General features: G+C 51.8%; 8 protein-coding genes across 8 annotated transcripts; 3 read left to right on the forward strand and 5 right to left on the reverse strand.

Moving 5' to 3' along the window:
- Positions 1 to 887: 887 nt before the first annotated feature.
- COCCADRAFT_80851 (uncharacterized protein) lies at positions 888 to 3,478 on the reverse strand (the record flags this gene model as incomplete). Its single annotated transcript, XM_007708233.1, has 6 exons — positions 888 to 1,257; positions 1,310 to 2,563; positions 2,611 to 2,732; positions 2,780 to 3,111; positions 3,175 to 3,224; positions 3,273 to 3,478. 6 exons carry the CDS (start codon positions 3,476 to 3,478, stop codon positions 888 to 890), a joined length of 2,334 nt encoding a protein of 777 aa, XP_007706423.1.
- A 535-nt stretch (positions 3,479 to 4,013) lies between these two features.
- COCCADRAFT_80770 (uncharacterized protein) lies at positions 4,014 to 4,406 on the forward strand (the record flags this gene model as incomplete). The annotated part of the gene is made up of 3 exons (XM_007708234.1): positions 4,014 to 4,050; positions 4,100 to 4,200; positions 4,257 to 4,406. 3 exons carry the CDS (start codon positions 4,014 to 4,016, stop codon positions 4,404 to 4,406), a joined length of 288 nt encoding a protein of 95 aa, XP_007706424.1.
- Positions 4,407 to 4,727: 321 nt separating this feature from the next.
- COCCADRAFT_80600 (uncharacterized protein) lies at positions 4,728 to 4,982 on the reverse strand (the record flags this gene model as incomplete). The annotated part of the gene is made up of 1 exon (XM_007708235.1): positions 4,728 to 4,982. The coding sequence occupies one exon, from the start codon at positions 4,980 to 4,982 to the stop codon at positions 4,728 to 4,730; it is 255 nt and encodes an 84-aa protein (XP_007706425.1).
- Positions 4,983 to 5,919: 937 nt separating this feature from the next.
- Positions 5,920 to 6,632, forward strand: COCCADRAFT_80555 (uncharacterized protein; the record flags this gene model as incomplete). Its single annotated transcript, XM_007708236.1, has 3 exons — positions 5,920 to 6,104; positions 6,197 to 6,468; positions 6,526 to 6,632. The coding sequence occupies 3 exons, from the start codon at positions 5,920 to 5,922 to the stop codon at positions 6,630 to 6,632; spliced, it is 564 nt and encodes a 187-aa protein (XP_007706426.1).
- Positions 6,633 to 9,645: 3,013 nt separating this feature from the next.
- On the reverse strand, positions 9,646 to 10,872 carry COCCADRAFT_80842 (uncharacterized protein; the record flags this gene model as incomplete). The annotated part of the gene is made up of 2 exons (XM_007708237.1): positions 9,646 to 10,758; positions 10,816 to 10,872. 2 exons carry the CDS (start codon positions 10,870 to 10,872, stop codon positions 9,646 to 9,648), a joined length of 1,170 nt encoding a protein of 389 aa, XP_007706427.1.
- A 1,416-nt stretch (positions 10,873 to 12,288) lies between these two features.
- Positions 12,289 to 14,794, forward strand: COCCADRAFT_80619 (uncharacterized protein; the record flags this gene model as incomplete). Its single annotated transcript, XM_007708238.1, has 4 exons — positions 12,289 to 12,561; positions 12,614 to 12,709; positions 12,757 to 14,615; positions 14,698 to 14,794. 4 exons carry the CDS (start codon positions 12,289 to 12,291, stop codon positions 14,792 to 14,794), a joined length of 2,325 nt encoding a protein of 774 aa, XP_007706428.1.
- A 720-nt stretch (positions 14,795 to 15,514) lies between these two features.
- COCCADRAFT_31723 (uncharacterized protein) lies at positions 15,515 to 16,409 on the reverse strand (the record flags this gene model as incomplete). The annotated part of the gene is made up of 3 exons (XM_007708163.1): positions 15,515 to 16,080; positions 16,157 to 16,252; positions 16,343 to 16,409. The coding sequence occupies 3 exons, from the start codon at positions 16,407 to 16,409 to the stop codon at positions 15,515 to 15,517; spliced, it is 729 nt and encodes a 242-aa protein (XP_007706353.1).
- Positions 16,410 to 17,267: 858 nt separating this feature from the next.
- Positions 17,268 to 19,078, reverse strand: COCCADRAFT_80608 (uncharacterized protein; the record flags this gene model as incomplete). The annotated part of the gene is made up of 5 exons (XM_007708239.1): positions 17,268 to 17,465; positions 17,560 to 18,051; positions 18,118 to 18,628; positions 18,685 to 18,785; positions 18,854 to 19,078. 5 exons carry the CDS (start codon positions 19,076 to 19,078, stop codon positions 17,268 to 17,270), a joined length of 1,527 nt encoding a protein of 508 aa, XP_007706429.1.
- Between the last annotated feature and the right edge of the window lie 114 nt (positions 19,079 to 19,192).

Here is a 19,192-nt window from a genome sequence, read left to right on the forward strand (position 1 = left end):
GGCCCGTGACGGGTGACGAATGACGTAGCGTGTACCCAAGAAGCGTCGATTGAAGCAGAGCAAGCAAGCATGGACGACAGTAGGCACGCTCGTGAGGCGAAAACCTGGCGTCATACCATGTAACCTAAGTACATAACTCCACCCCTATTCAACTGTAAGCTTGGGGCAGTACAATCTCCCCGCCTCATTCTCGAGTCCACAAGGGCTTGTTCTGACCGTTGGCTGCGCACTTGGACGCAGGGTCCCCTACCCTAGCGTCTCCCCGCCTCTTGATTGGCTACCAATGTCTTGGAACTTTCTTCTCATACGTAAGTACACGGTACATCCTCTGCATCTACGCTGCACATTATAATCTCGAACTCTATCTGCATAAGTAGATGCTAAGCTTTTGACAAGCATGCCAATCGTGACAGTTTCAATTATGCAACCATCGAACCTGGCAATCCAAGCGCACCTCTACCGTAGCCATCCAAATCGGTCGGGAAAACTAAGGTAGCTTATTCATGAGTAACACTCGAGCTGTGCAGAGACCGTGGAATACTATAAATTGATAGGTACCAAATAAAGTAAACCCCTCACGCAAGGGTATCGATCGCTTGGTTTCTTCCAGTAAAGCGGGGGTGTTTCCTATCACATTTCGCCATACGAGCACCGTTTTCACTCTTCCATCACCATACACCAAATCAAACGGCTGATACTTGAGCAAAATTCATTCTGGGGTTCTTTTTGGGGTATTGGAGAGAACCATTCCGTACTCTCCAGTTCTCTCAGATATTTAAACAGACATATGTCAGCCACGCCGCCTCACTATACTTCCTCAGTTCATATCTTCATGCCCCTTTACGCCTCATATGCATCAGTCATGGTTCATTCTCCACCAGCTTAATTTAAACCTTGTTCTCAAGCCTGCGCTCATCTCTCAGTTTGACCAGCTTCTCGACAGCCTCATCAAGCGGCACGATGACGCCACGCTGTTGAGTCTCTTGGTCATCGCGGTTTCTCCAGTTGACAGCCCTCGCCTGTTGCTCTTCTGCACCGACAACCATGATGAAGTTGTATAGTGCCAACTGTGCTGTGCGGATCTTCTTTTGCATAGTGTTACCGCTAATGTCGATGTCGGCGTGGAAACGGTTCTTGCGGAGCACAGCCTGAACTTCCTTGACATAGTCGTTTGCGCTCGGCATCACCGGAATGACCATGACTTGGCGAGGTGATAGCCAGAAAGGCCACCTACCCGCGAAATGCTCTGTGAGGATACTGGAGCTGTTTAGTGGGAATGTTCTGATCACGAATGAGCGTCAAGACTTACGCAATAAAACGCTCAAAGGAACCGTAGATAGCACGGTGAATCATGACGGGCCTTGCATAACCTGGTTGTGGTTCCTTGGGGTTTTTGGCCACAGTAGCATCAGTAGCTTCTGGCTTCTCCTTCTTCTGGTCGGCCTGTTCGACTTCTTTCAGCTGCTCCTTCGCCTTTGTAGGAACGACCTCAGAAGTCATGTACTCAAGTCCGAATTGGATAGGCAACTGGAAATCGAGCTGAATAGTAGCACACTGAAACTCTCGCTTCAAAGCGTCCGAAATGGTAATATCGATCTTGGGACCGTAGAAAGCACCATCACCAGGGTTAAGCTCCCAAGCGCCACCACCCTCAGCGGTAAATTGATCCAAAGCTTCGGTCAGCTTCGCCTCGGCCTTGTTCCAGGTCTCGATGTCACCAAGGAAGCCCTCAGGACGTGTACTCAACTTCAGCTTGAATGTGAAACCAAACTTTCCATATACAGCTCTTAGGAAGTCGAACAGCGCAGAGATCTCCTCCGTGATCTGATCTTGGGTACAGAAAACATGGGTGTCATCTTGCTGGAATCTGCGTACACGGGTAAGGCCAGTAAGCGCACCGCTGGCTTCATTCCGATGTAAGATACCAAAGTCAGCCATGCGAATAGGCAATTCTCTGTAACTACGCTCACGGTGCCCGAAAATCAAGCAGTGTCCAGGGCAGTTCATGGGCTTCAGAGCCCACTTCTCCTTTTCGACATCGAAAGTGAACATGTCGTCTGCGTAATGTTGCCAGTGACCCGAAATTTTCCATAGTGCAGAATTGAACATGTTCGGTGATCCGACTTCCTGATACCCACGGTTCCAGTATTCTTCGCGCAGAAAGGCTTGTAGTGTGTTGTAGATGATCTGACCATGTGGGAGGAAGAAGCACGAACCAGGGCTGTACTCGTGGAAAAAGAACAATTCTTGTTCCTTTCCAATCTTGCGGTGATCGCGCTTGGCAGCCTCTTCAAGGAACTTGAGATGTTGCTGCATCGCATCCTTGTCGGGGAAGGAAACACCATAGATACGTTGCAGACTGTCGTTCTTGGCATCACCCAAGAAGTATGATGCGGAATTCTTCATGACCTTGAACTGCTTTATCCGTCCAGTGTGCGGTACGTGGGGTCCTCGGCAGAGATCAATTAGCGGTCCGTTCCGGTACACAGTGGTGAAGCTACCGTCGGGAATCTTATCCTTGATGATGTGCTGCTTGTACTTGTTGGACTTGAACATCTCAAGCCTAAGACAAGTTAGATAGATTCGCCGCAAAAGAATGAAAAGTCTTACAGATCGTCCTTGGACAGGGTCAGACGCTCGAAGACTTGCTTCTCCTTGACAATGCTGTTGACAATGGTCTCTAGCGGTTTGTGGTCGGCGGGATCAACGGCAGCGTTATCGGGGAGGGCCATCTGTAACATAATCAGCAGTGTCCTTGAAATTTTGTAATAAAACAGACCTCATAGTAGAATCCATCTTCAATAGGAGGACCAATGCACAGGTCGCATCCAAATCTGCGTTCCGAGGCTTCTCCTAGGATATGCGCGCTCGAGTGCCAGAAGACTTTCTTGCCTTCAGGGTCGTCAAAAGGCAAGAGCTCAAGCTTGCAGCTCTTCTCCAGTGGTCGTTCAAGATCCCAAAGTGTCTCTTCCGGTGTTCCCTTGTCCAAACGCGCGACAACGGTGCGCTCAAACAGACTCTTGGAGATGTTTCGCGCAATGTCGGCAGGACTGGTAGACCATGATTCGCCTTCAACAATCTTGCCGTCTTCAAGCGTAATGGTGATTTTCTCTGTTGCAAAAGCAATGAGTCAGCACTATGCAAAATGGTCTCGTGTCGAAGTGACGAGCGTACCGCGGGGCTTCTGGGCGATTTCTTCGTCGTACTTTGCCTTGAGTTTCTCACTGGGACGTGATTAGCATGGATTTCGCGAAACTCCAAGTACCACTTACAAAATCTTAATACGATGGTCTATGTAGGCTGGTGCAGGGTCAAGCATCAATGGACGACCATCGCCAGCATCACCCTTGGCCTTTTTCTCCTTCTTCGGTTTCGGGGCCTTGTTTCCTTTTTGCTCGGCCTTCTGTTCGGCAGATACGGCCAGGTCTTTCACTCCCTCGACGGCCGAGTTGACGGCATCTTTGATTGCGTCCGCCATGTTGTTGTTACTGCCGAGTCTCAAGCACGCGGGGCGGTTTTTGTATGTATACAGCAGTGGTGAGTCAAGCACTGCACAAGATGAGGTGACTCAGAATGGGATGCAAATGCGATGAACCTTGTCTCAAGTAGAGTGTCTCCGAACCAGTCTGGAGGGTCAAGTCCGGATGCAAAGCAACGTCCGACTCATACACAATTTCAGAAAGGTCCACGCCCACGACAGCCCACTTGGCCTTGGCAGGTGCATTTGGTGGGGTTATGCGGCGGCAGGATCCATCGGCGAAACGTGAGACCGATTGGCCCTGACTTTCCAACTTCATTTTCAGTTCGAACTTTTCGCGAAGCTCTCGAACAAGCTCACCTTTCGCGCACCGACCACTCTCAACACAACAGAAACAATGGCATTTCGCGGAACTCCTCGTGGCGGTCGCGGCGGCGGCTTCGGCGGACGTGGTGGATTCTCTGCGCGTGGTGGTATGTGGCACGCTCAGAGCTGTGCAGAATTTCCTAGCTAATGCGCCACAGGACGCGGTGGAATGGGAGCTTCTTTCGGACCCCCAGACACTGTTGTTGGTAAGAAGAGCACCTTGATGCGAAAAGGCTCGAGCTAACTCTTTGTAAGAAATGGGAAAATTTGTTCACGACTGCGAAAACGAGATGTTCTGCGAATCGATAAACACCAAGATTCCCTACTTCAATGCGCCAATCTACCTGGAGAACAAGGTACATATGTTTCGAATCTGGAAGCCAAGGAGAAAAAAGGATTGACCCATCTGCAGACGCCCATTGGAAAAGTTGACGAGATCATGGGCCCGCTGAACCAGGTCTACTTCACCATCAAGCCGCAAGAGGGCATACAAGCAAAGTCATTCAAGGCTGGCGACAAGTTCTACATTGGAGGCGACAAGCTGCTCCCTCTTGACAGGTAACGTGGCTCACCTGGCTGTCCATCTAGTGCGCTAACAAAAATAGGTTCTTGCCTAAGCCCAAGCCTGTTGGCGGCGTTACGAAGGTCAAGAAGCCCGCTGGCGCAGGTCGTGGAGCACCACGAGGTGGTTCTCGCGGCTTTGGAGGTCGCGGCCGTGGAGCACCGCGTGGACGGGGTGGACCCCCTGGACGCGGAGGCTTTGGTGCCCGTGGTGGAGGTCGCGGCGGAAGCGGTGGTTTCTCAAGAGGCGGTGGACGTGGCGGTGGTGGCTTTGGTGGACGTGGACGAGGAGGATACTAAATGCTTCGGCCTGGGACGACGATCACCTCACGGTGGAGAAGCGCTGCCTTTTGCGCTGCCGTTTCGGCTCGAGCCTACGATTACCCACCGATACCATGATCATTTGTCGGCGTTTTGGAGTTGCGATGGAATCACTGTACCATGTCGAAAATATGGCGCCCTGTTGCGGACACTTTGAGATGGATGCGCGGATTGTTATTTTTCTAGCCAAATTACTCTCGATTTTACAAGCAATCGCAAAGACGGGAAGCTGAGAAGCACTGTACGTGGTGATCATGGTTGACTGTTGGGGTTGAGAGAGATGGCGCCACATCACTGAAATCTTGAGAGGCACCAGATGCCGAACTTCTGACGTGTCACCAAAACAACTTTACAAAGAAGCATGTGGGATTGCGCATCATTTCATTTTGGAAGTGGTCATTTGTTGTATGCTGATGGTTTTCACCAGCCACTAATTAACCTACAATCAAAGACGCGGGTGACAAGACGAACTTCAGTAATTCCCAACATGTGCTAGAATAAGCAAAGCATATGCGTGCCGTGATGTCAACGTCACAGCTGTCGGATGCTGCGAAAGACCCAAGACAGTCGAAAGGTTGGGCTTTTTTTCCGATGGAGCTTCGTGCCGCGGCCAATAAACTCATTGGCGACGTGCCAGCCATCCCAGCCCAGCCTCCTCAATGGGATCGCGGCGGTCCGCGGAAGCATCAACAACAACAGGTTCTGTAGGGGCTCGGACGACTTTTGTGTTCCTCTTACTGTGTACACGGCCCATCTTTTCCTACCTTTCTTTTTCCTCCTCAGTTTTGCTCCTTGAAAGGGGTCTCCTGGTGTCACCGAACTCTCCGCATTCCACCCCGCAACAATACCGCCGTGTCTGAGCCGCACCCTCACGTCACTCATTCGCTTGTGCCAATTCCCCACAGCCTCCGTACGACAGCGCGCAAAGACTCGGAGACAACGCCGTGAGAGACTGGATATCAACAGAAGAGAGGCACATCTGGTCAATTGCTGGACAGGGGAAGAGAGATTGCGACGCTGCCAAGTCAGTTTCCGGATAACCGACGGTAAACAAGGCAACGCAGCTCCACACCTAGGAATACCATTGCAGCTACACGAGCGCAACAACCCCCTCGCCTTGTGCGACCCCAACTGAACGCAAATCCATCGCAAACCGCGTGCGACAAAGCCTCAAGGCTCAAAAGATCGAAAAAATGGCGCGCGCAGGACACTCAGGCACAGTCGTCGGCTCGGCGATAGTGGTACGGGAAAAGTACTACTGGCCAGACTTACAACTGAACATCTGGACGATAGTTATGCTGGCAACAGCAGGGCTAATATTGGGCGTGAATGCGCAATTCATGGACATACAGAATCGAATGGGTTTGGGAACGCCATGGTATGTGAAAGTCTACTACCTATTCTCAAGCAGCAAATGCAAACAATCCTCAATTCTCCCTAGAGACGACTGCTAACCCGAGTTCCGTATAGGATCATGCCGTATGGTGTCACGGTAGGCACTCTCGCTATCATTTTCATCATTATCGAAATCATCTACATTGCGCAACGGAAGCTCCTTCCTGGCGTCATGATGTTGTTTTCTTTCATCCTGCTCGTCCTCTTCCTCGCCGGCGTCATAGGAACTGCGATACAACTCTTCGCTGGACCCAACATCAACAATCAATGCAATACCTATGTGTTCAACAACGATGCAAGGGGACCCACCATGGAAACGCTAGCGTTTTTGCAGCAGAGGAATATCTGTAAGTAACCATACGTTCTTTTCGAAAGATGGGAGAGACTAACCAAGCTGGAAACAGGCCAATGCTGGCAGGCCCAATTTGCATTCTGGATCATCGGAACGGTGTTTCTCATCTGGATGATGGTCATGGCCAGCCAAGTCAACTCCAACACCTACGTCAGGTAGCAGGATGTTATGGTACTGGCTGTTTTCTTTGTTATTAGAAATATTTCCAAACTTCTTTGCATGTCATGCTTTTTTTCTTCTTCCTTTTTATCTACAATTCATGCGCCACGTGTCTATGAATGAATTGATGGTAAGCATGTACCATGTAATCTGGGCGACAGCAACAGGGAATGCTGAAGTGTATAAATGATGAACGAGATACCATTGGATTGGCGCACAGCAGCGAAACAAGCGCATGTGTGTAGGAGTAACAGTACACCTAAATGATAGCAATAGGAATGAAGAATGAGAATGGATGTCTTGAAGCATAGCGTGGAGCGAAATACGAATACAAGTGCCAACCCAACCAAATTGGTACTTGCATCTAATCAGCAGCACACCTGCATGCGTACACCTTCTAGTTCACACTTCTCCCGTTCTCAACCTTGCTTAGATGGTCATATGGAAAAAAGCCCCCCTCCCTTGTTCTCGTACCTACATAGGGATCTGTGGCTCAAGCCACTAACACTCAAGCCCCCTTAGCAACAACCATCAGATCAGGTCGCCAAGTCTAAAGGGCAGCAATCGGGCGCAAGTGAGAGCATGACAACTGTAGTCAAGGCTGAAAAAAGTAACATGGGGTATACAATGCTAATTATTGGGAACGGGGGTGAAGGATCAGCATGCCACCTGCCCCTTTCCCTCTCCCCGTTATCTGAGCCAGCTGTACTTGGGTGTAGATACAGCACAAGGAGGATAAGATGCAGGATGCAGGGACTTTTCTTTGTCTCTGTCCTCTTTGTTATGCGTAAAATAAGTTACACATGTTACCACTACAGCGAAGTAGTAATGTAAGGAGGTTGCGAAAGGGTGATACCTCAGCCCTTGAACAAGCCAAGCGCTCGCGGTAATACGAGTACTCCCGAAATCAGCCCCCCAAAAAGGGCAAAAAAGACTATCTATCCCCATAACTCAACACAACTATACCTACCTTTTTTTCCCTATCCCCGTCATCACCATCCCAAAACAGCCTGATTTAACAAAGAAAAACAAGACAAAGCTCAAGCCAGTCCGCTGCCCCCCTTCTTCTGTTCTCGCAACGAAAGAGGTCCGTCCATCACCCAGCCGACGCGACCGAACTTGTGACATTTGAGACAAAACAACGACACCATGACGCCTTGATGAGATAATGGAAGATCCGCACCCTCCACGGCCACGCCCGTTTTTGTCGTTTCCGCCAACACCAATTATAGTTAATGGTACCATTACGAACTAGACCGCACGCCCAGCTCAGCCGACCCCCAACCAAACCAAACCACAAAAACCCACGCAAGCACACGAAAAAAGGCGTGCAAAACAGGTCAAGCGTCAAACATGCCGCGCCACGCACTAGATCGTCGATCCGCCCTATCCTTCCCTCCTTCCCCGCTGTACCTAACCCGTAACAAGACCCAACCCAACCCACATCCGGGAAAACCCACAACACACGCAGCCGCCGGGCAATTTAAATTACGATACGAACGTAAATATTACAGCCATGTCACCATGGTTCTTCCTCCATCCTTGATCCCGTAACTATACTACTTGCTTATAGTAATCCCCCTCTCCAACCAAAGGGGGCATTGGATCTCTGTTTCCGCTTTTTACCTTTTTTTATCATGCCCCCCCATGCAATATGACCTAAAACTGCCGTTACCCGCTGCCCGCCCTTTTTTTTCGACATGGAAATGAGACTAGACTGAGTGAGGAGGAGCAAACAGCCTTGAATTAATACTCATTACATGCACACACACACACACACACACACACACACACACACACACACACAACCAACCACCCCCCCAGGCCGCGGATTGAGCCGGCCTGGGCATCGATGAGATCAAGCAAGGTCCCCTGCTTGATTCGGTTTCCCTTTTCTTGATTATATACTCTGTATGTGGACAGAAGTTTGAGAGATGGAAAGGGTAAGAGTAATTGGAGCCAATTAGATTTCGATGATCAAGGTGGGATTGGGTTAAACTACTCATGTTACCATGCTTTGTCGCGGAAACGCCTCGGCGGCACTTGATACGCGCGCGTCGTTTACATACTCTGATAAGCTCGGTTCGACTCGGAGTATTTTTTTCTTGCTTGTAGGCATAGGGTAGTGTTGGTTGGTGAGGAAGTGTGTGTGGTGGGTTGGGTGAGGGGGTGGCTGGGGTGCGACAGACATCCAACAAAGGCAGGCGGCTGGGGATGTGCTGTCTTCTAGACAAGACAGACAAAATGAGGCGTGATAGCTCTTTAGTGCTATCAGCTGACATCATCGGAAATTATATAACACGATGTAGCGTCCTTTTTTCGGGGCAATTTGGTAAATTGCACTCATCGTGTTCATTCGTGGTGGGTCACTGCACAAAAAGCTGCATCAGTTAGGAATCATGGAGTCTAGAAGAAAAAAATTACATGCAGTTTTGGATTGAGTCTGACTGTTTCGCCTAAATGGCTGTACGGGAAGGTGCATTTGCATTTGTCCAGTGCCCTGCTAAGCCTCCGGACCTGGTCTATAACATGCCGAGACGGTACTTGGCTAAGCCGTGCTGATAGCAAACAAAGAAAAACTACAAAGTGGATTAAAATACAGATGCTGAACAGATGCTCCAGTAGAAAGGTGTTTGCAAAGGTGCTCGTGCAAAGCGCTTGTGCAGTCGCTAGTGCAAACAGCCGCCAAAAGGGTAATTGTGCGACATGAAAAAGAGTAGGACAAAATAAAGCAAACGTATGCAGTGATGCATGAGGTATGTAGAAATCGACATGTCCTGTCCAAACCCAGGACCAGGCAGGGTCTCACCAAACCGCCATAAACGCCATGCTTTTCAAAAAAAAGACTAAATCAAGAGGAGAAATTGACAACAGTCGGCAGCGGCCGCACATTCAGTAGCGGTTAAGCAACCCGTCGAATGCGCTCACTGTCGTTGTCGTTATCGTTTTGTCGTGCCCGAGCAGTTGCTGGGGGGATATGTCGTGATGAGTGTGAAGGGGCCGGTGCTGACGGTCACGATATAAGTTCACCACCGAGTTCCATGCTGAGGCCGTCCATCTTCCCAATATGACCACGCATATGTGAGGCGTCACCGGTGGGAGGGACGATGTTGTCGAAGTTGATATGACGTCGTGCTTCTCGGACGGCCGCGGGTGTTCGGGTTGCGACAGGTGTGCGGTTCCACGATGCGTTGGCCTGCGCAGGGCTCGGCGACATGTTTAGGAACTCGGCAAAGTTCAAGTTTGTCGAGGGTGTCGCCAGTCCAAAGCCTGTGTAATGGGACCCACCACCGCCAGGGGTGGACATCATGGACGAAGGGAGAGGAGTAGATTTCGACGGCGGAGTGGACGGTGCGAGCATCTGCGGCTTCTGGTGACCTGGGCGAACCGGTGTTGGCGACGTAGCTAGATACATGAGCAAATTTGCGTCATCGCCACCCTGTCTTCCTTCACGAGCTGCACCGGCAGCATTGAATCCACGTTGTCGGAGGCGTGCTGAGCGAGCAACATCAGGGGGCGGTGTACGCGGGGCTCTCGGCGGCGATGACTGAAAATGGGAACGGTTTAGGGAGAAGGACATGATGGGCAGGTCTTCGTCATCGTCTTCGGATAGCAAGGGGGAATGAGAGTCGGCGACGGTCGATGTTTCCGAAACAAAGGATAGGCTTGGCACATGCTGACGGCCAAAACGTGCATGTCTACGGTGATAAACGGGCGAGGATTCGGGCAGCTGGAAGCTATTTTTCCATGACGTAGCGGCGCTTGTCGAGGTGCGCACTTTGACTCGGGCGTGGTTGCTCGATGCCGGGTATTTGTTGGTGCTGGGACGTTGGCAACGGGGCCGCTTGGTCTGGGTGTAGCTGCCTGCGGACCGGCTCTCGGAACGGCGAATGTGGTCTGAAAAGATGGGAGCTTGGAGGGGCGAGGAGTCGAGGACGCTGGGTTGATAGAAGCGCTCCGAGACGCTGGAGACATCCGACATGGCTTCATTGCTGGAGCCAGGCCGCTTGCGCTTACGCTCGACACCGTCGAGGACAGGCTCAATGGCGTCGAGGCTGAGGCTTTCCCAGCCATTCTTCATCTTGACGTTGGCCAGAGCGAGACGGTTCTGCAGAGTGCGGGTCATCTGAATAGCACACGATCAGCACACGGGGGACAAGGGACCAGAGAGAGGGAGATGAACCTTTGAGACCTGGGCCCTTCGCAGGACCTTGGTCGCAACGTCGTCCTGTTCAGCCATGATGGAGGGGTTGGCCGGAGGGGGTTGTTGTGGTTGTTGTGGTTGTTGTGGTTGTTTCCCTGGCTGACGTCTCAGTAAGTAGAGTTGCTACAGGCGAAACAGCATCTGGGCGGGAGCTGAGGTGACGGCCAGGCAAGGAATGTGAGGAGCGGATCGAAGTGGACTAGCTCAAAAGTCTGCGGCAGCACAGGCCCCGTGGTGTCGGGGCGGCGCAGGCGTGAGGAGGTCCAGGTGGTAGGCAGGCGGACTAGGGGCAGGATATATCCATTAGTGAACTGGGTAGCGGGCTCCTATCCGGCGCTGGAGCCTTGGTGCGGTCGCTTGCAACAAAGCAAAGTTGTCTTGAGAGGGTTGGTGTGCGGCAGGGGTGTGTGCCTGGTGGCTGCGATAGCATACAGGGCGGTGCTGACTAAGGCGTGTATTGTATCGTACCGAACGGCATGGTATCGTATGGTATCGAGCAGCAGCGCACCGCCGCCGGCATCCGCGCATCATCTCGAGCCACACCAGATGACGACTGGTGCGGAATTGGAGGAGCAGGAGCGTGAGGGACTATGGGAGAGAGAGAGAGGTAGAGTGACGGAGGGAGACAGGGGATCTGGCATAGATGGACGGGACGACGGCCAGCGCTCACGTGCATGCATCTACACTGGATACAGCACAGCGGGGGGGCCATGGGCATTATTTTTGGACTGAGCTGCCACGGCCTCGGTCAGTATATACATGACGATAGTGGTGCTGTATGTACGTTGACGATGCCAACGACGACACGCTGCAGCAGCGCACCACCTCAGCAGCTGTTGGACACAGACAGGCCGTCAAGCTGTCCCGAAGCGGCTAGCGGCCGGTAGTCGAGACAGGCTAGCGCTTGGCGGGCAACGTCATTGTGGTGAGCAGCGCCGACGTCGTAACGTGCGCTCCTTACGGCGATGCGGCACTGCAGCACGCCAGCCCACGCATTCGGCACATGCTGATGCGCATGCCATGGCATTTGCCCTCGTCCGCCGCCCAATTGCTGTCAGACCAACGGTGGACAAGATTGCCGTTCTTCCACTCCACCTGTTCGGGCCTGCTAGCCCGGATCGACGCAGGCAAGCAAGCAAGCTCGACCAGGCCAGGCTACTTCACGCCCGGCGCCCACCCTACCCACCGCTGTAATTACCACGACCCTCTCCTGTCTTCCGTCACATCCAGCATATCCTGCCTTCACTCGCTTGTGTCCATCTGCATAGTCCCCATTATCGCATAACTACTGCTTTCACGCGCCTGCAAGCATCCTCCACTGGCTATCACGCCGCATTACGCGTCTTCCCCAGCAGTCTCTGGCAGCTCCACATAGCTCGTCTTGTGTCGCTCACTACTTGCCTCTATGCTTCCACAGCTTGCCTACTACACCACTGCGCCCTAGTCGACACTATGCCTTCATTCCTTCGAAGCCTGAGCAGGAGAAACAGTCGCATGCCCAAGACGGACGATAAGTCCACCAATGGCACAGATAAGCACAAGGCCAAAGGCCTCGCCCATCGCGCCTCTGCCTCTACTATGAACTCATCCCAGGTCGCCTCTTCCACTCCCTCTACCACACCAGCCACATCCACCACCGATGAAGTCAACGGCCCTACCCCTGCGCCTGTGCCTCCGGTACCACAACGTCCAAATGTCGACCCCATAAAGCGCTACAGCACCAATGTAGGCAGTCGCCGTCGTTTGCCAGAACAAGTCTTCTAACAAGCGCTTCTAGGGAGGACCATATCCAGCACACAGTGGCTCCAATGGCTCTTTGAACAGATCGTCGCTACTCGCGCCGCGTGTCGTATCGATATCGGATAACTCATGGGTATATATGGATAGCAGCGTTGGACGGGCAATGCTGATTTTCCACAGGTGCATCAGCAAGTCCTTCTCATTTTTGGGCAGGTGGGCGAGCCGCAAAGTAGACCTTTGGACGGCACCCTTACGGTTAATCACCACCAAGGCCGCTTTCCGTCCACCTGTTGGCCAGTACACGAATCCTACTTTAAAGCATTGATACACCTCGAGCCTGGCTGGAACAGAATACGTCTCGACTTTACCTCGCCCAAGGTCTCCTCGTCAAATACTTCCATCTCCCCGCATGCATCCTTCATCAACATAAACTATCTACCCTTAACTCAATCTCCGCCTCTTCAGCTTGCAATTATACTCGGACACGATTCTCCAGGCACATACGATGCTCCGCGTGAGCGTATGGAGCGCGAAGGCAATGGCCTTGAGCTCGCACTAAAGAAGTTTCGAATGGCTGCATATCTCTGGCAAGCTTTTACAGGAGAGCAGATGAAGCGCTATGGTTTTGGTCGTCGCTGTTTCCGTTTTGAAGATGCTTGGGAACCCGGTACACTGAGCTATCAAGACTGGGAGCAAAACCAATATCGCACACAGGCCAAGATTCACGTTATTCGCTCCAAAAGGTCCGTTGCGGAAATACGGGACCTTGAGCGTGCGCAACAGTATGGCCCTGCAACGAAGAAGAATGAACTCTTCGATTTTGCCATAGAGGCATGCAGGGACTATTTCCACATAGCGCCAGGTCAGAAGCATTACATTTCTTGCTTGTTTCTCGATACACAGTGGGATACTCAAACACAGACAGTACGGGGACATGCGGCATTGGGCGGTGGTACTGGTGATCTACAGCTTGCCATTTTTGGCTCTCACGCGCTCCACAGCTATCCATCGAGCATCGAGGAAGTTTTCCAGGCATTCCAGGATTGCACCCGGACCGATACTTCTGTTGTCGCAAACGACTGTAACGAGTCTGGAAGCAACTGGGAGGCCGCTAACATAGGCATCGGTGCACACCTCCACGAGACGGGCCATCTTTTTGGCTGTCCTCACCAGGAGTCAGGGATCATGTTACGCGATTATGTTACCTTGAACCGTACATTTACTTGTCGGGAGCCTTACTCAACGCGCACCAAGTCACCAGGTCAGCGGTTAGTTTTGCCCAACGACGAATGCAGGTGGCACAAGTTGGACGTACTACGATTCCGGTTCCACCCTTGCTTCCGGATACCGATCGATGCTCCAATGATAAATGGGGACGACAGCGTACAAGTGTGGACGGTCGATGCGAGCCAAGGCGGCGTCATTGCCACATCAAAATCCGGCATTGCATGGGTGGAGCTCTACACTGAAGGAGACGACATTTGCCGCCACTGGAAAGAGTTTCCCGAGTTGGAGAACCAGTACCCTCGACAGGTGACACTGGATGAAGGTGCTCTCCGCGCGATGCTGCCCGCCGACAAGCAAAAGTCTCGCTTGAAAGTTGAAGTGTTCTCTGCTGGTGGAGGCAAGCACGTCGTCGAAGACTTTGGTAAACTCGCCAACCAGAAGCTTGCTAGAGTCAAGTTGCCAGACGGCCGCTGGGGCTACCGCGGCGGCAAACTAGGCTACTCGCAAATGGAGGGCTCAAAGCCCGAAGAAATCATCTTGGACTACGTTCATATCCAAACCAAGCTCTTGCTCCGCATCAAAGTCTACCACGGCTATGCAGTCGACGGCCTAGAATTCATCTACGAAGACACAGACACGCAGCTCTTTGGCAAGCGCGGAGGCAGCGTCTCAGAGTTTGCTCTCGACACCCGCAAGGGCGAGCTCCTCCTTGGCTTTGCGCTCCGTGCTGGCCTTTGGGTCGACGGCCTGCAAATCCTCACTAGTCTGGGCCGCAAGAGCGAGTGGTATGGAAACCCAAATGGCGGTAGCGGGTACGTATTTCTCTCTCTTTCTTTCCTCAATTGCTAAACACGATATATGTTGTGACGAACTTGACTAATTATGTGGATTTAGACACACGCTTATTCCCCCGCGTGGATACACTATTGGTGGTATCTCGGGGTCCTGTGCGCAGTGGCTCGATGGCTTTTCCCTCATCATTACAAGGTGATGCGTGTCACGGTTACTTACCCCTCTGACCTACTTTACTCTCTTGTTACCCCCCCTCTCTCTCTCTACCTCTACCTCACCTTTCTTTCCCTCGATTGTTCCTCATGATACCACTGCGCGTCACATTGAAGCTTGGACTCATTGGTCTTTTTTTCTCTTCTCCCTGTGCTTCTCATACTGGAAATTGGTAGTTGTTTTCTCGGGTTTTTAGACAAGTAACATGGGTTTTCTCCTGCATTGTTGGTAATAACATACTTATGCATATATATATACGAGAGGTGGCTTTCGGGTTGGGGTTGACGTTTTTGAAGTTTGTGCTTCTTTTTGGGTACTTGAACGTACGGATATGAGTTGTATGCTTGTGCATTGCGTGCTGACTTTTGTTCTGTTCTCACGATCCAGCTAGCTTTTTGCATGTATGTATTCCTGATAAGAGGGTATCATGATGTTTCTATACGCTCGTCCGCCAATCCATCGTAGCATCAACGAAGTGCCTACCCATCCATGCATCAACCCTCAATCGCAAATGTAAAAACCTTTCCTGTCCCTCTCTTCACTGATATCCATATCCATTCCAATCCCAGCCATTGAATCCCAACCACAGCAACAATCATGATGTCGAAAACTGACAATAGTCTTGTCACATCGTCATCATTCCCCCAAAGGAAAGAGGGGAAAGAAACCCACAAAAATATTCTGTACACAAACACATGGGTGCTCCTTAGGGCTTAGGAATCTTGACACTCTTGCTAACCATCAAACATCCATGAAGAATGAACATGGCCACAACAGGATGGAACTCGAGCGCCGTGCCCTCGAGCCACAGGCCCATAGGAATCTGATCCATAGTCCAGCCCTTGTAGACCCAGTACGCCATGACCTGCACTATGCCAAGACTCATAGGAATCGGCGTGCCCTCAAAATACTTGCTCTTTCCGCTTGCGTCCTTGGGCACCATGGCGACGGTAACGTTGAATCTGGCGAGGCGGGTAAGGCCGCAGAGGACGAAGAAGGCGAGGAGGAAATGGTCGACGGGGGTGCGCATGCCGAGGCTGAAAGCGGCGGCGGCTGGGGACACGCCAAACGAGACGAGATCGGCAAGTGAATCGAGCTCCTGACCCATGAGCGACGCCTTCTTGCGCCAGCGCGCGACTTTGCCGTCCATGAAGTCGAAGAAGAGGCCTAGTGGGATGAAGGACAGTGCGAGGTACAGGTTCGTGTAGTCGGTGTGGTCGGCTTGTGTGCAGTAGCGGAGAGAGGAGAAGATGGACATGACGCCACAGAAACCTGGTTTGTAACAAAAGCCATGTTAGTTATTTTGCAATTTGCACTCTAAAAGGGAGAAAAGAGGGCGAAACCGTACCATTGAGCTCAGTGATAAAGTCGGCCAAGTGGAGGGCGCGTATTAGGGAGAAGTGGCCAGCGTCCTGGGATAGCAGACGGACCTGCTTATCTTGCGCTGTGCATCATATGTCAGCCTTTTGTCTTACTCTCTCTGCCTCCCCCCTATTGTATGCCCTGCAACTCTTTCTTTATTCTTAACACGTACCCTCACCCTTTGCAGGCGCAAAGCCGTCCTTGGTTTGCGGCTCGCCGCCGTTTCTTCGCTGCGCCATGCCTGAATGTGTAGCAGTGGTCGTTGTTGTAGTCGTTGTAGCCTAGCTCTCTCTTCGATATGGGTATTCCTTATGACGAACTCTGAGTGGCGGGCAAAGCAACAAAGAGGTCAACGCAAGTCAGGCTGCAGCTAAAAATGCGTATGGGCGGCGGGAAGCAAAAGCGTGTGAATGTGTTGTGTGGGAGGGAGAGGCTGCGTGCGGGAGAAAGAGCAGGGCAAGTCAAGGGCCTAGCAAAGCTTGTTATTCAGATCGCAGCAGGGCAATGGGCGGTGACGTTTATTTCAGGTGGGGGTCTTTCGGGGGCAGCAGCGTTCGTGTGTGCGTTGCGTGTGTACGCCACGGCCCCGGCCTAGAATAACAAGTTTAGCCAAAACGTCATCTCACATGCCGGGGGGCGCGGCGCGAACCAGCCACACACACATACGCAAACTCCCATGCCTGAACACCCACATGCTCCATCTCTCATGTGGTCACTAAGCCCCTTGGGCCATGATGTATTCTTTATGCCACTTCGGCAATTGAACCGGTAGTATTCGGTAGCGTTTGAATGCGTTGAGTCTCTTGGTGCTCCAGCTTCTTACCTACAACTTGAGGATCACGTGTGGCATTGGCCCATGGAGACATCATTTGCAAATGAAGTGAGATGGAGACAAATGCGCTCCCTAATACTAGTACAAATAAGGCTTATTATGCATTACAAAGTCATCTATGCCACGTCCAATATCTATATGTAGAAAGTATATCATTACAGTGTATGCGCAACGCTTCCTGCCAAGTGGCGCAGCAAGTAGAAAACGCCATTCGACACTGTGCTCACAATGCTTTTCGTGATGTAATGTGATATCCCAAATACCCTTACTTTCGTCGACTGACAATCTTCGTAATGGCGTGTCGGATAATCGTTCCAGCCTTCTCCGTCTCTTTCTTTGTCAGCCCGCTTGTAACACAGACCTTGAGCGCAGGAGTAGGCTGCCATCCTGCATCTTTGGGGTTGAGTCCAATGCCGAGAGGGAAGGATTTGAGCCTTGTAATGAGGACACCGTTTGCGAGACACTAGATATCGTTAGCAAGAAAAAACAACTTGTCACGTCGTCGTTATGTCCCCCAGAGAGCATAGCAATACGCGACTTAGGACAGCAGAACATACCTCGTCAACAACTTCCCTGAAGATCTGATTTTGGTCGTCAATGCTCAGTTTCTTAGCCTCAATAACCTCCTCTTTGAGAACAAGCAGCATCATTGGGTTTTCCACAGAACTGCTGCATCGAACCCAATCACTTCTGGGATCTAATTGCCCTCTCATCGCCTTGATGTTTTCCCGAAGTCCAGTCAGAATATCCGGTTGTTCTTGTAGCATGCTGATTGTCTCGCTGGCTGTAGTACTGAGCAACGCGGGGAGGGCAGCAGAGTAGGTGTATGAGGCCGAAGAAATGCGTTGGTGCTCGACAACCTCTTCGTTGCCGGCGCAGAAACCTCCTGCTGCACAAAGAGGTCCCGAGAGAGAACCGATGATCATGTCTACCTCTGCAGCATCCACATTTTGTGCTTCGGTTACGCCGCCGCCGGTGCGACCAAGGACTCCGTAAGACCAGGTTTCGTCGAGGATGAGGCGGAATTTGTACTTGAGTTTGAGCTCAATCTGCATGCGCCGTTAGTCCAGTACTTCCACACGCCTGAAAACCAAGGGAGGTTGCCATCGACGTACCAGCTTGGGGAGGTTCACGACATCTCCAATGTTCTCGAATAAACCCTCGGTAATGATGAATCGCCTAGTCAGTGGCTTCTTTGCTTGCTCCTTGACAACCTTCTTAAGCACGGCCTCCAAGTCATCCATGTCGTTGTGTTCGAACCATCTAACAGTACTCCTACTGATCTGTATACCCTTCCTCGCTGCGAAGTTGAGAGCACGGTCTGCGACAATAATATCACCTCTTTTGCTGAAACTAGGAATGACACTGCTGATGGTTGAGAAGGATTGGGCGTAGATAATGCAAGCAGGCACACCGAGATGCGCAGCCACGTCGGCTTCAGTCTTCATGTGCACATCCTGCGTACCGTAGAAACCTGGTGGACCGCAGGGACCAACACCGTAGGTCCGCAGTGTCTGAATCGCTTTGTCTTTGAGGGTATCGTTGGAGAGAAAGTTGTAAAAGTTGTACGAGGCGAGGTTCGTCACGGTGCGGCCGTTGGAGAGCTTGGACTTGGGGCCCGTCGGTCTGCACAGTACAGGTTAGCATTGAGGACATGGCTATTGTTGCTGCGTATGTCGTACCCAACAATGACGGGTCGCTTCTCATTTTCCAGTTCTTCGAGCGCGGTTGTAGGCGCGACAAGCGGTTCTGGCGTCCAATCGTCGACCAGCTCATCAATCTCCTATTTCTTCGTTAGTTATCTCTGCGTGAACCCACACCGTAACCCAGCCGGACAGGCGCGAAACATACCGCATCCGTCAGTTGCACTTTTTTCTGAGTACTGTATTTAGGTGCAAGCAAGTATCGGACCGCGAAGAGGAACAGGAACAACTCGACAGCGCTGCGAACGGGGTCGTTGCGGTAACTGGACTTGATGTACCGGACAGCAATGGCGGAGCCTGGAATGCGATTGAACTGCGCACTGGCGTCCGCAATGAAGCGCGTAGTCGCATTTTGTAATTCACTGAGATCCATGGCTGGTGAAGGTGTGGTGCGAGGCAGGCGGTCGGACAGCGCTGCATGCACAAGTTCGGGGGTTGCGGCGAAGCACGGAAGTGCCAGGGGCAGCCAGCGCTGTAGTCCTTATTC

This window comes from Bipolaris zeicola (assembly GCF_000523435.1).
Source record: "Bipolaris zeicola 26-R-13 unplaced genomic scaffold scaffold_0, whole genome shotgun sequence".
Lineage (NCBI taxonomy): Eukaryota > Fungi > Ascomycota > Dothideomycetes > Pleosporales > Pleosporaceae > Bipolaris > Bipolaris zeicola.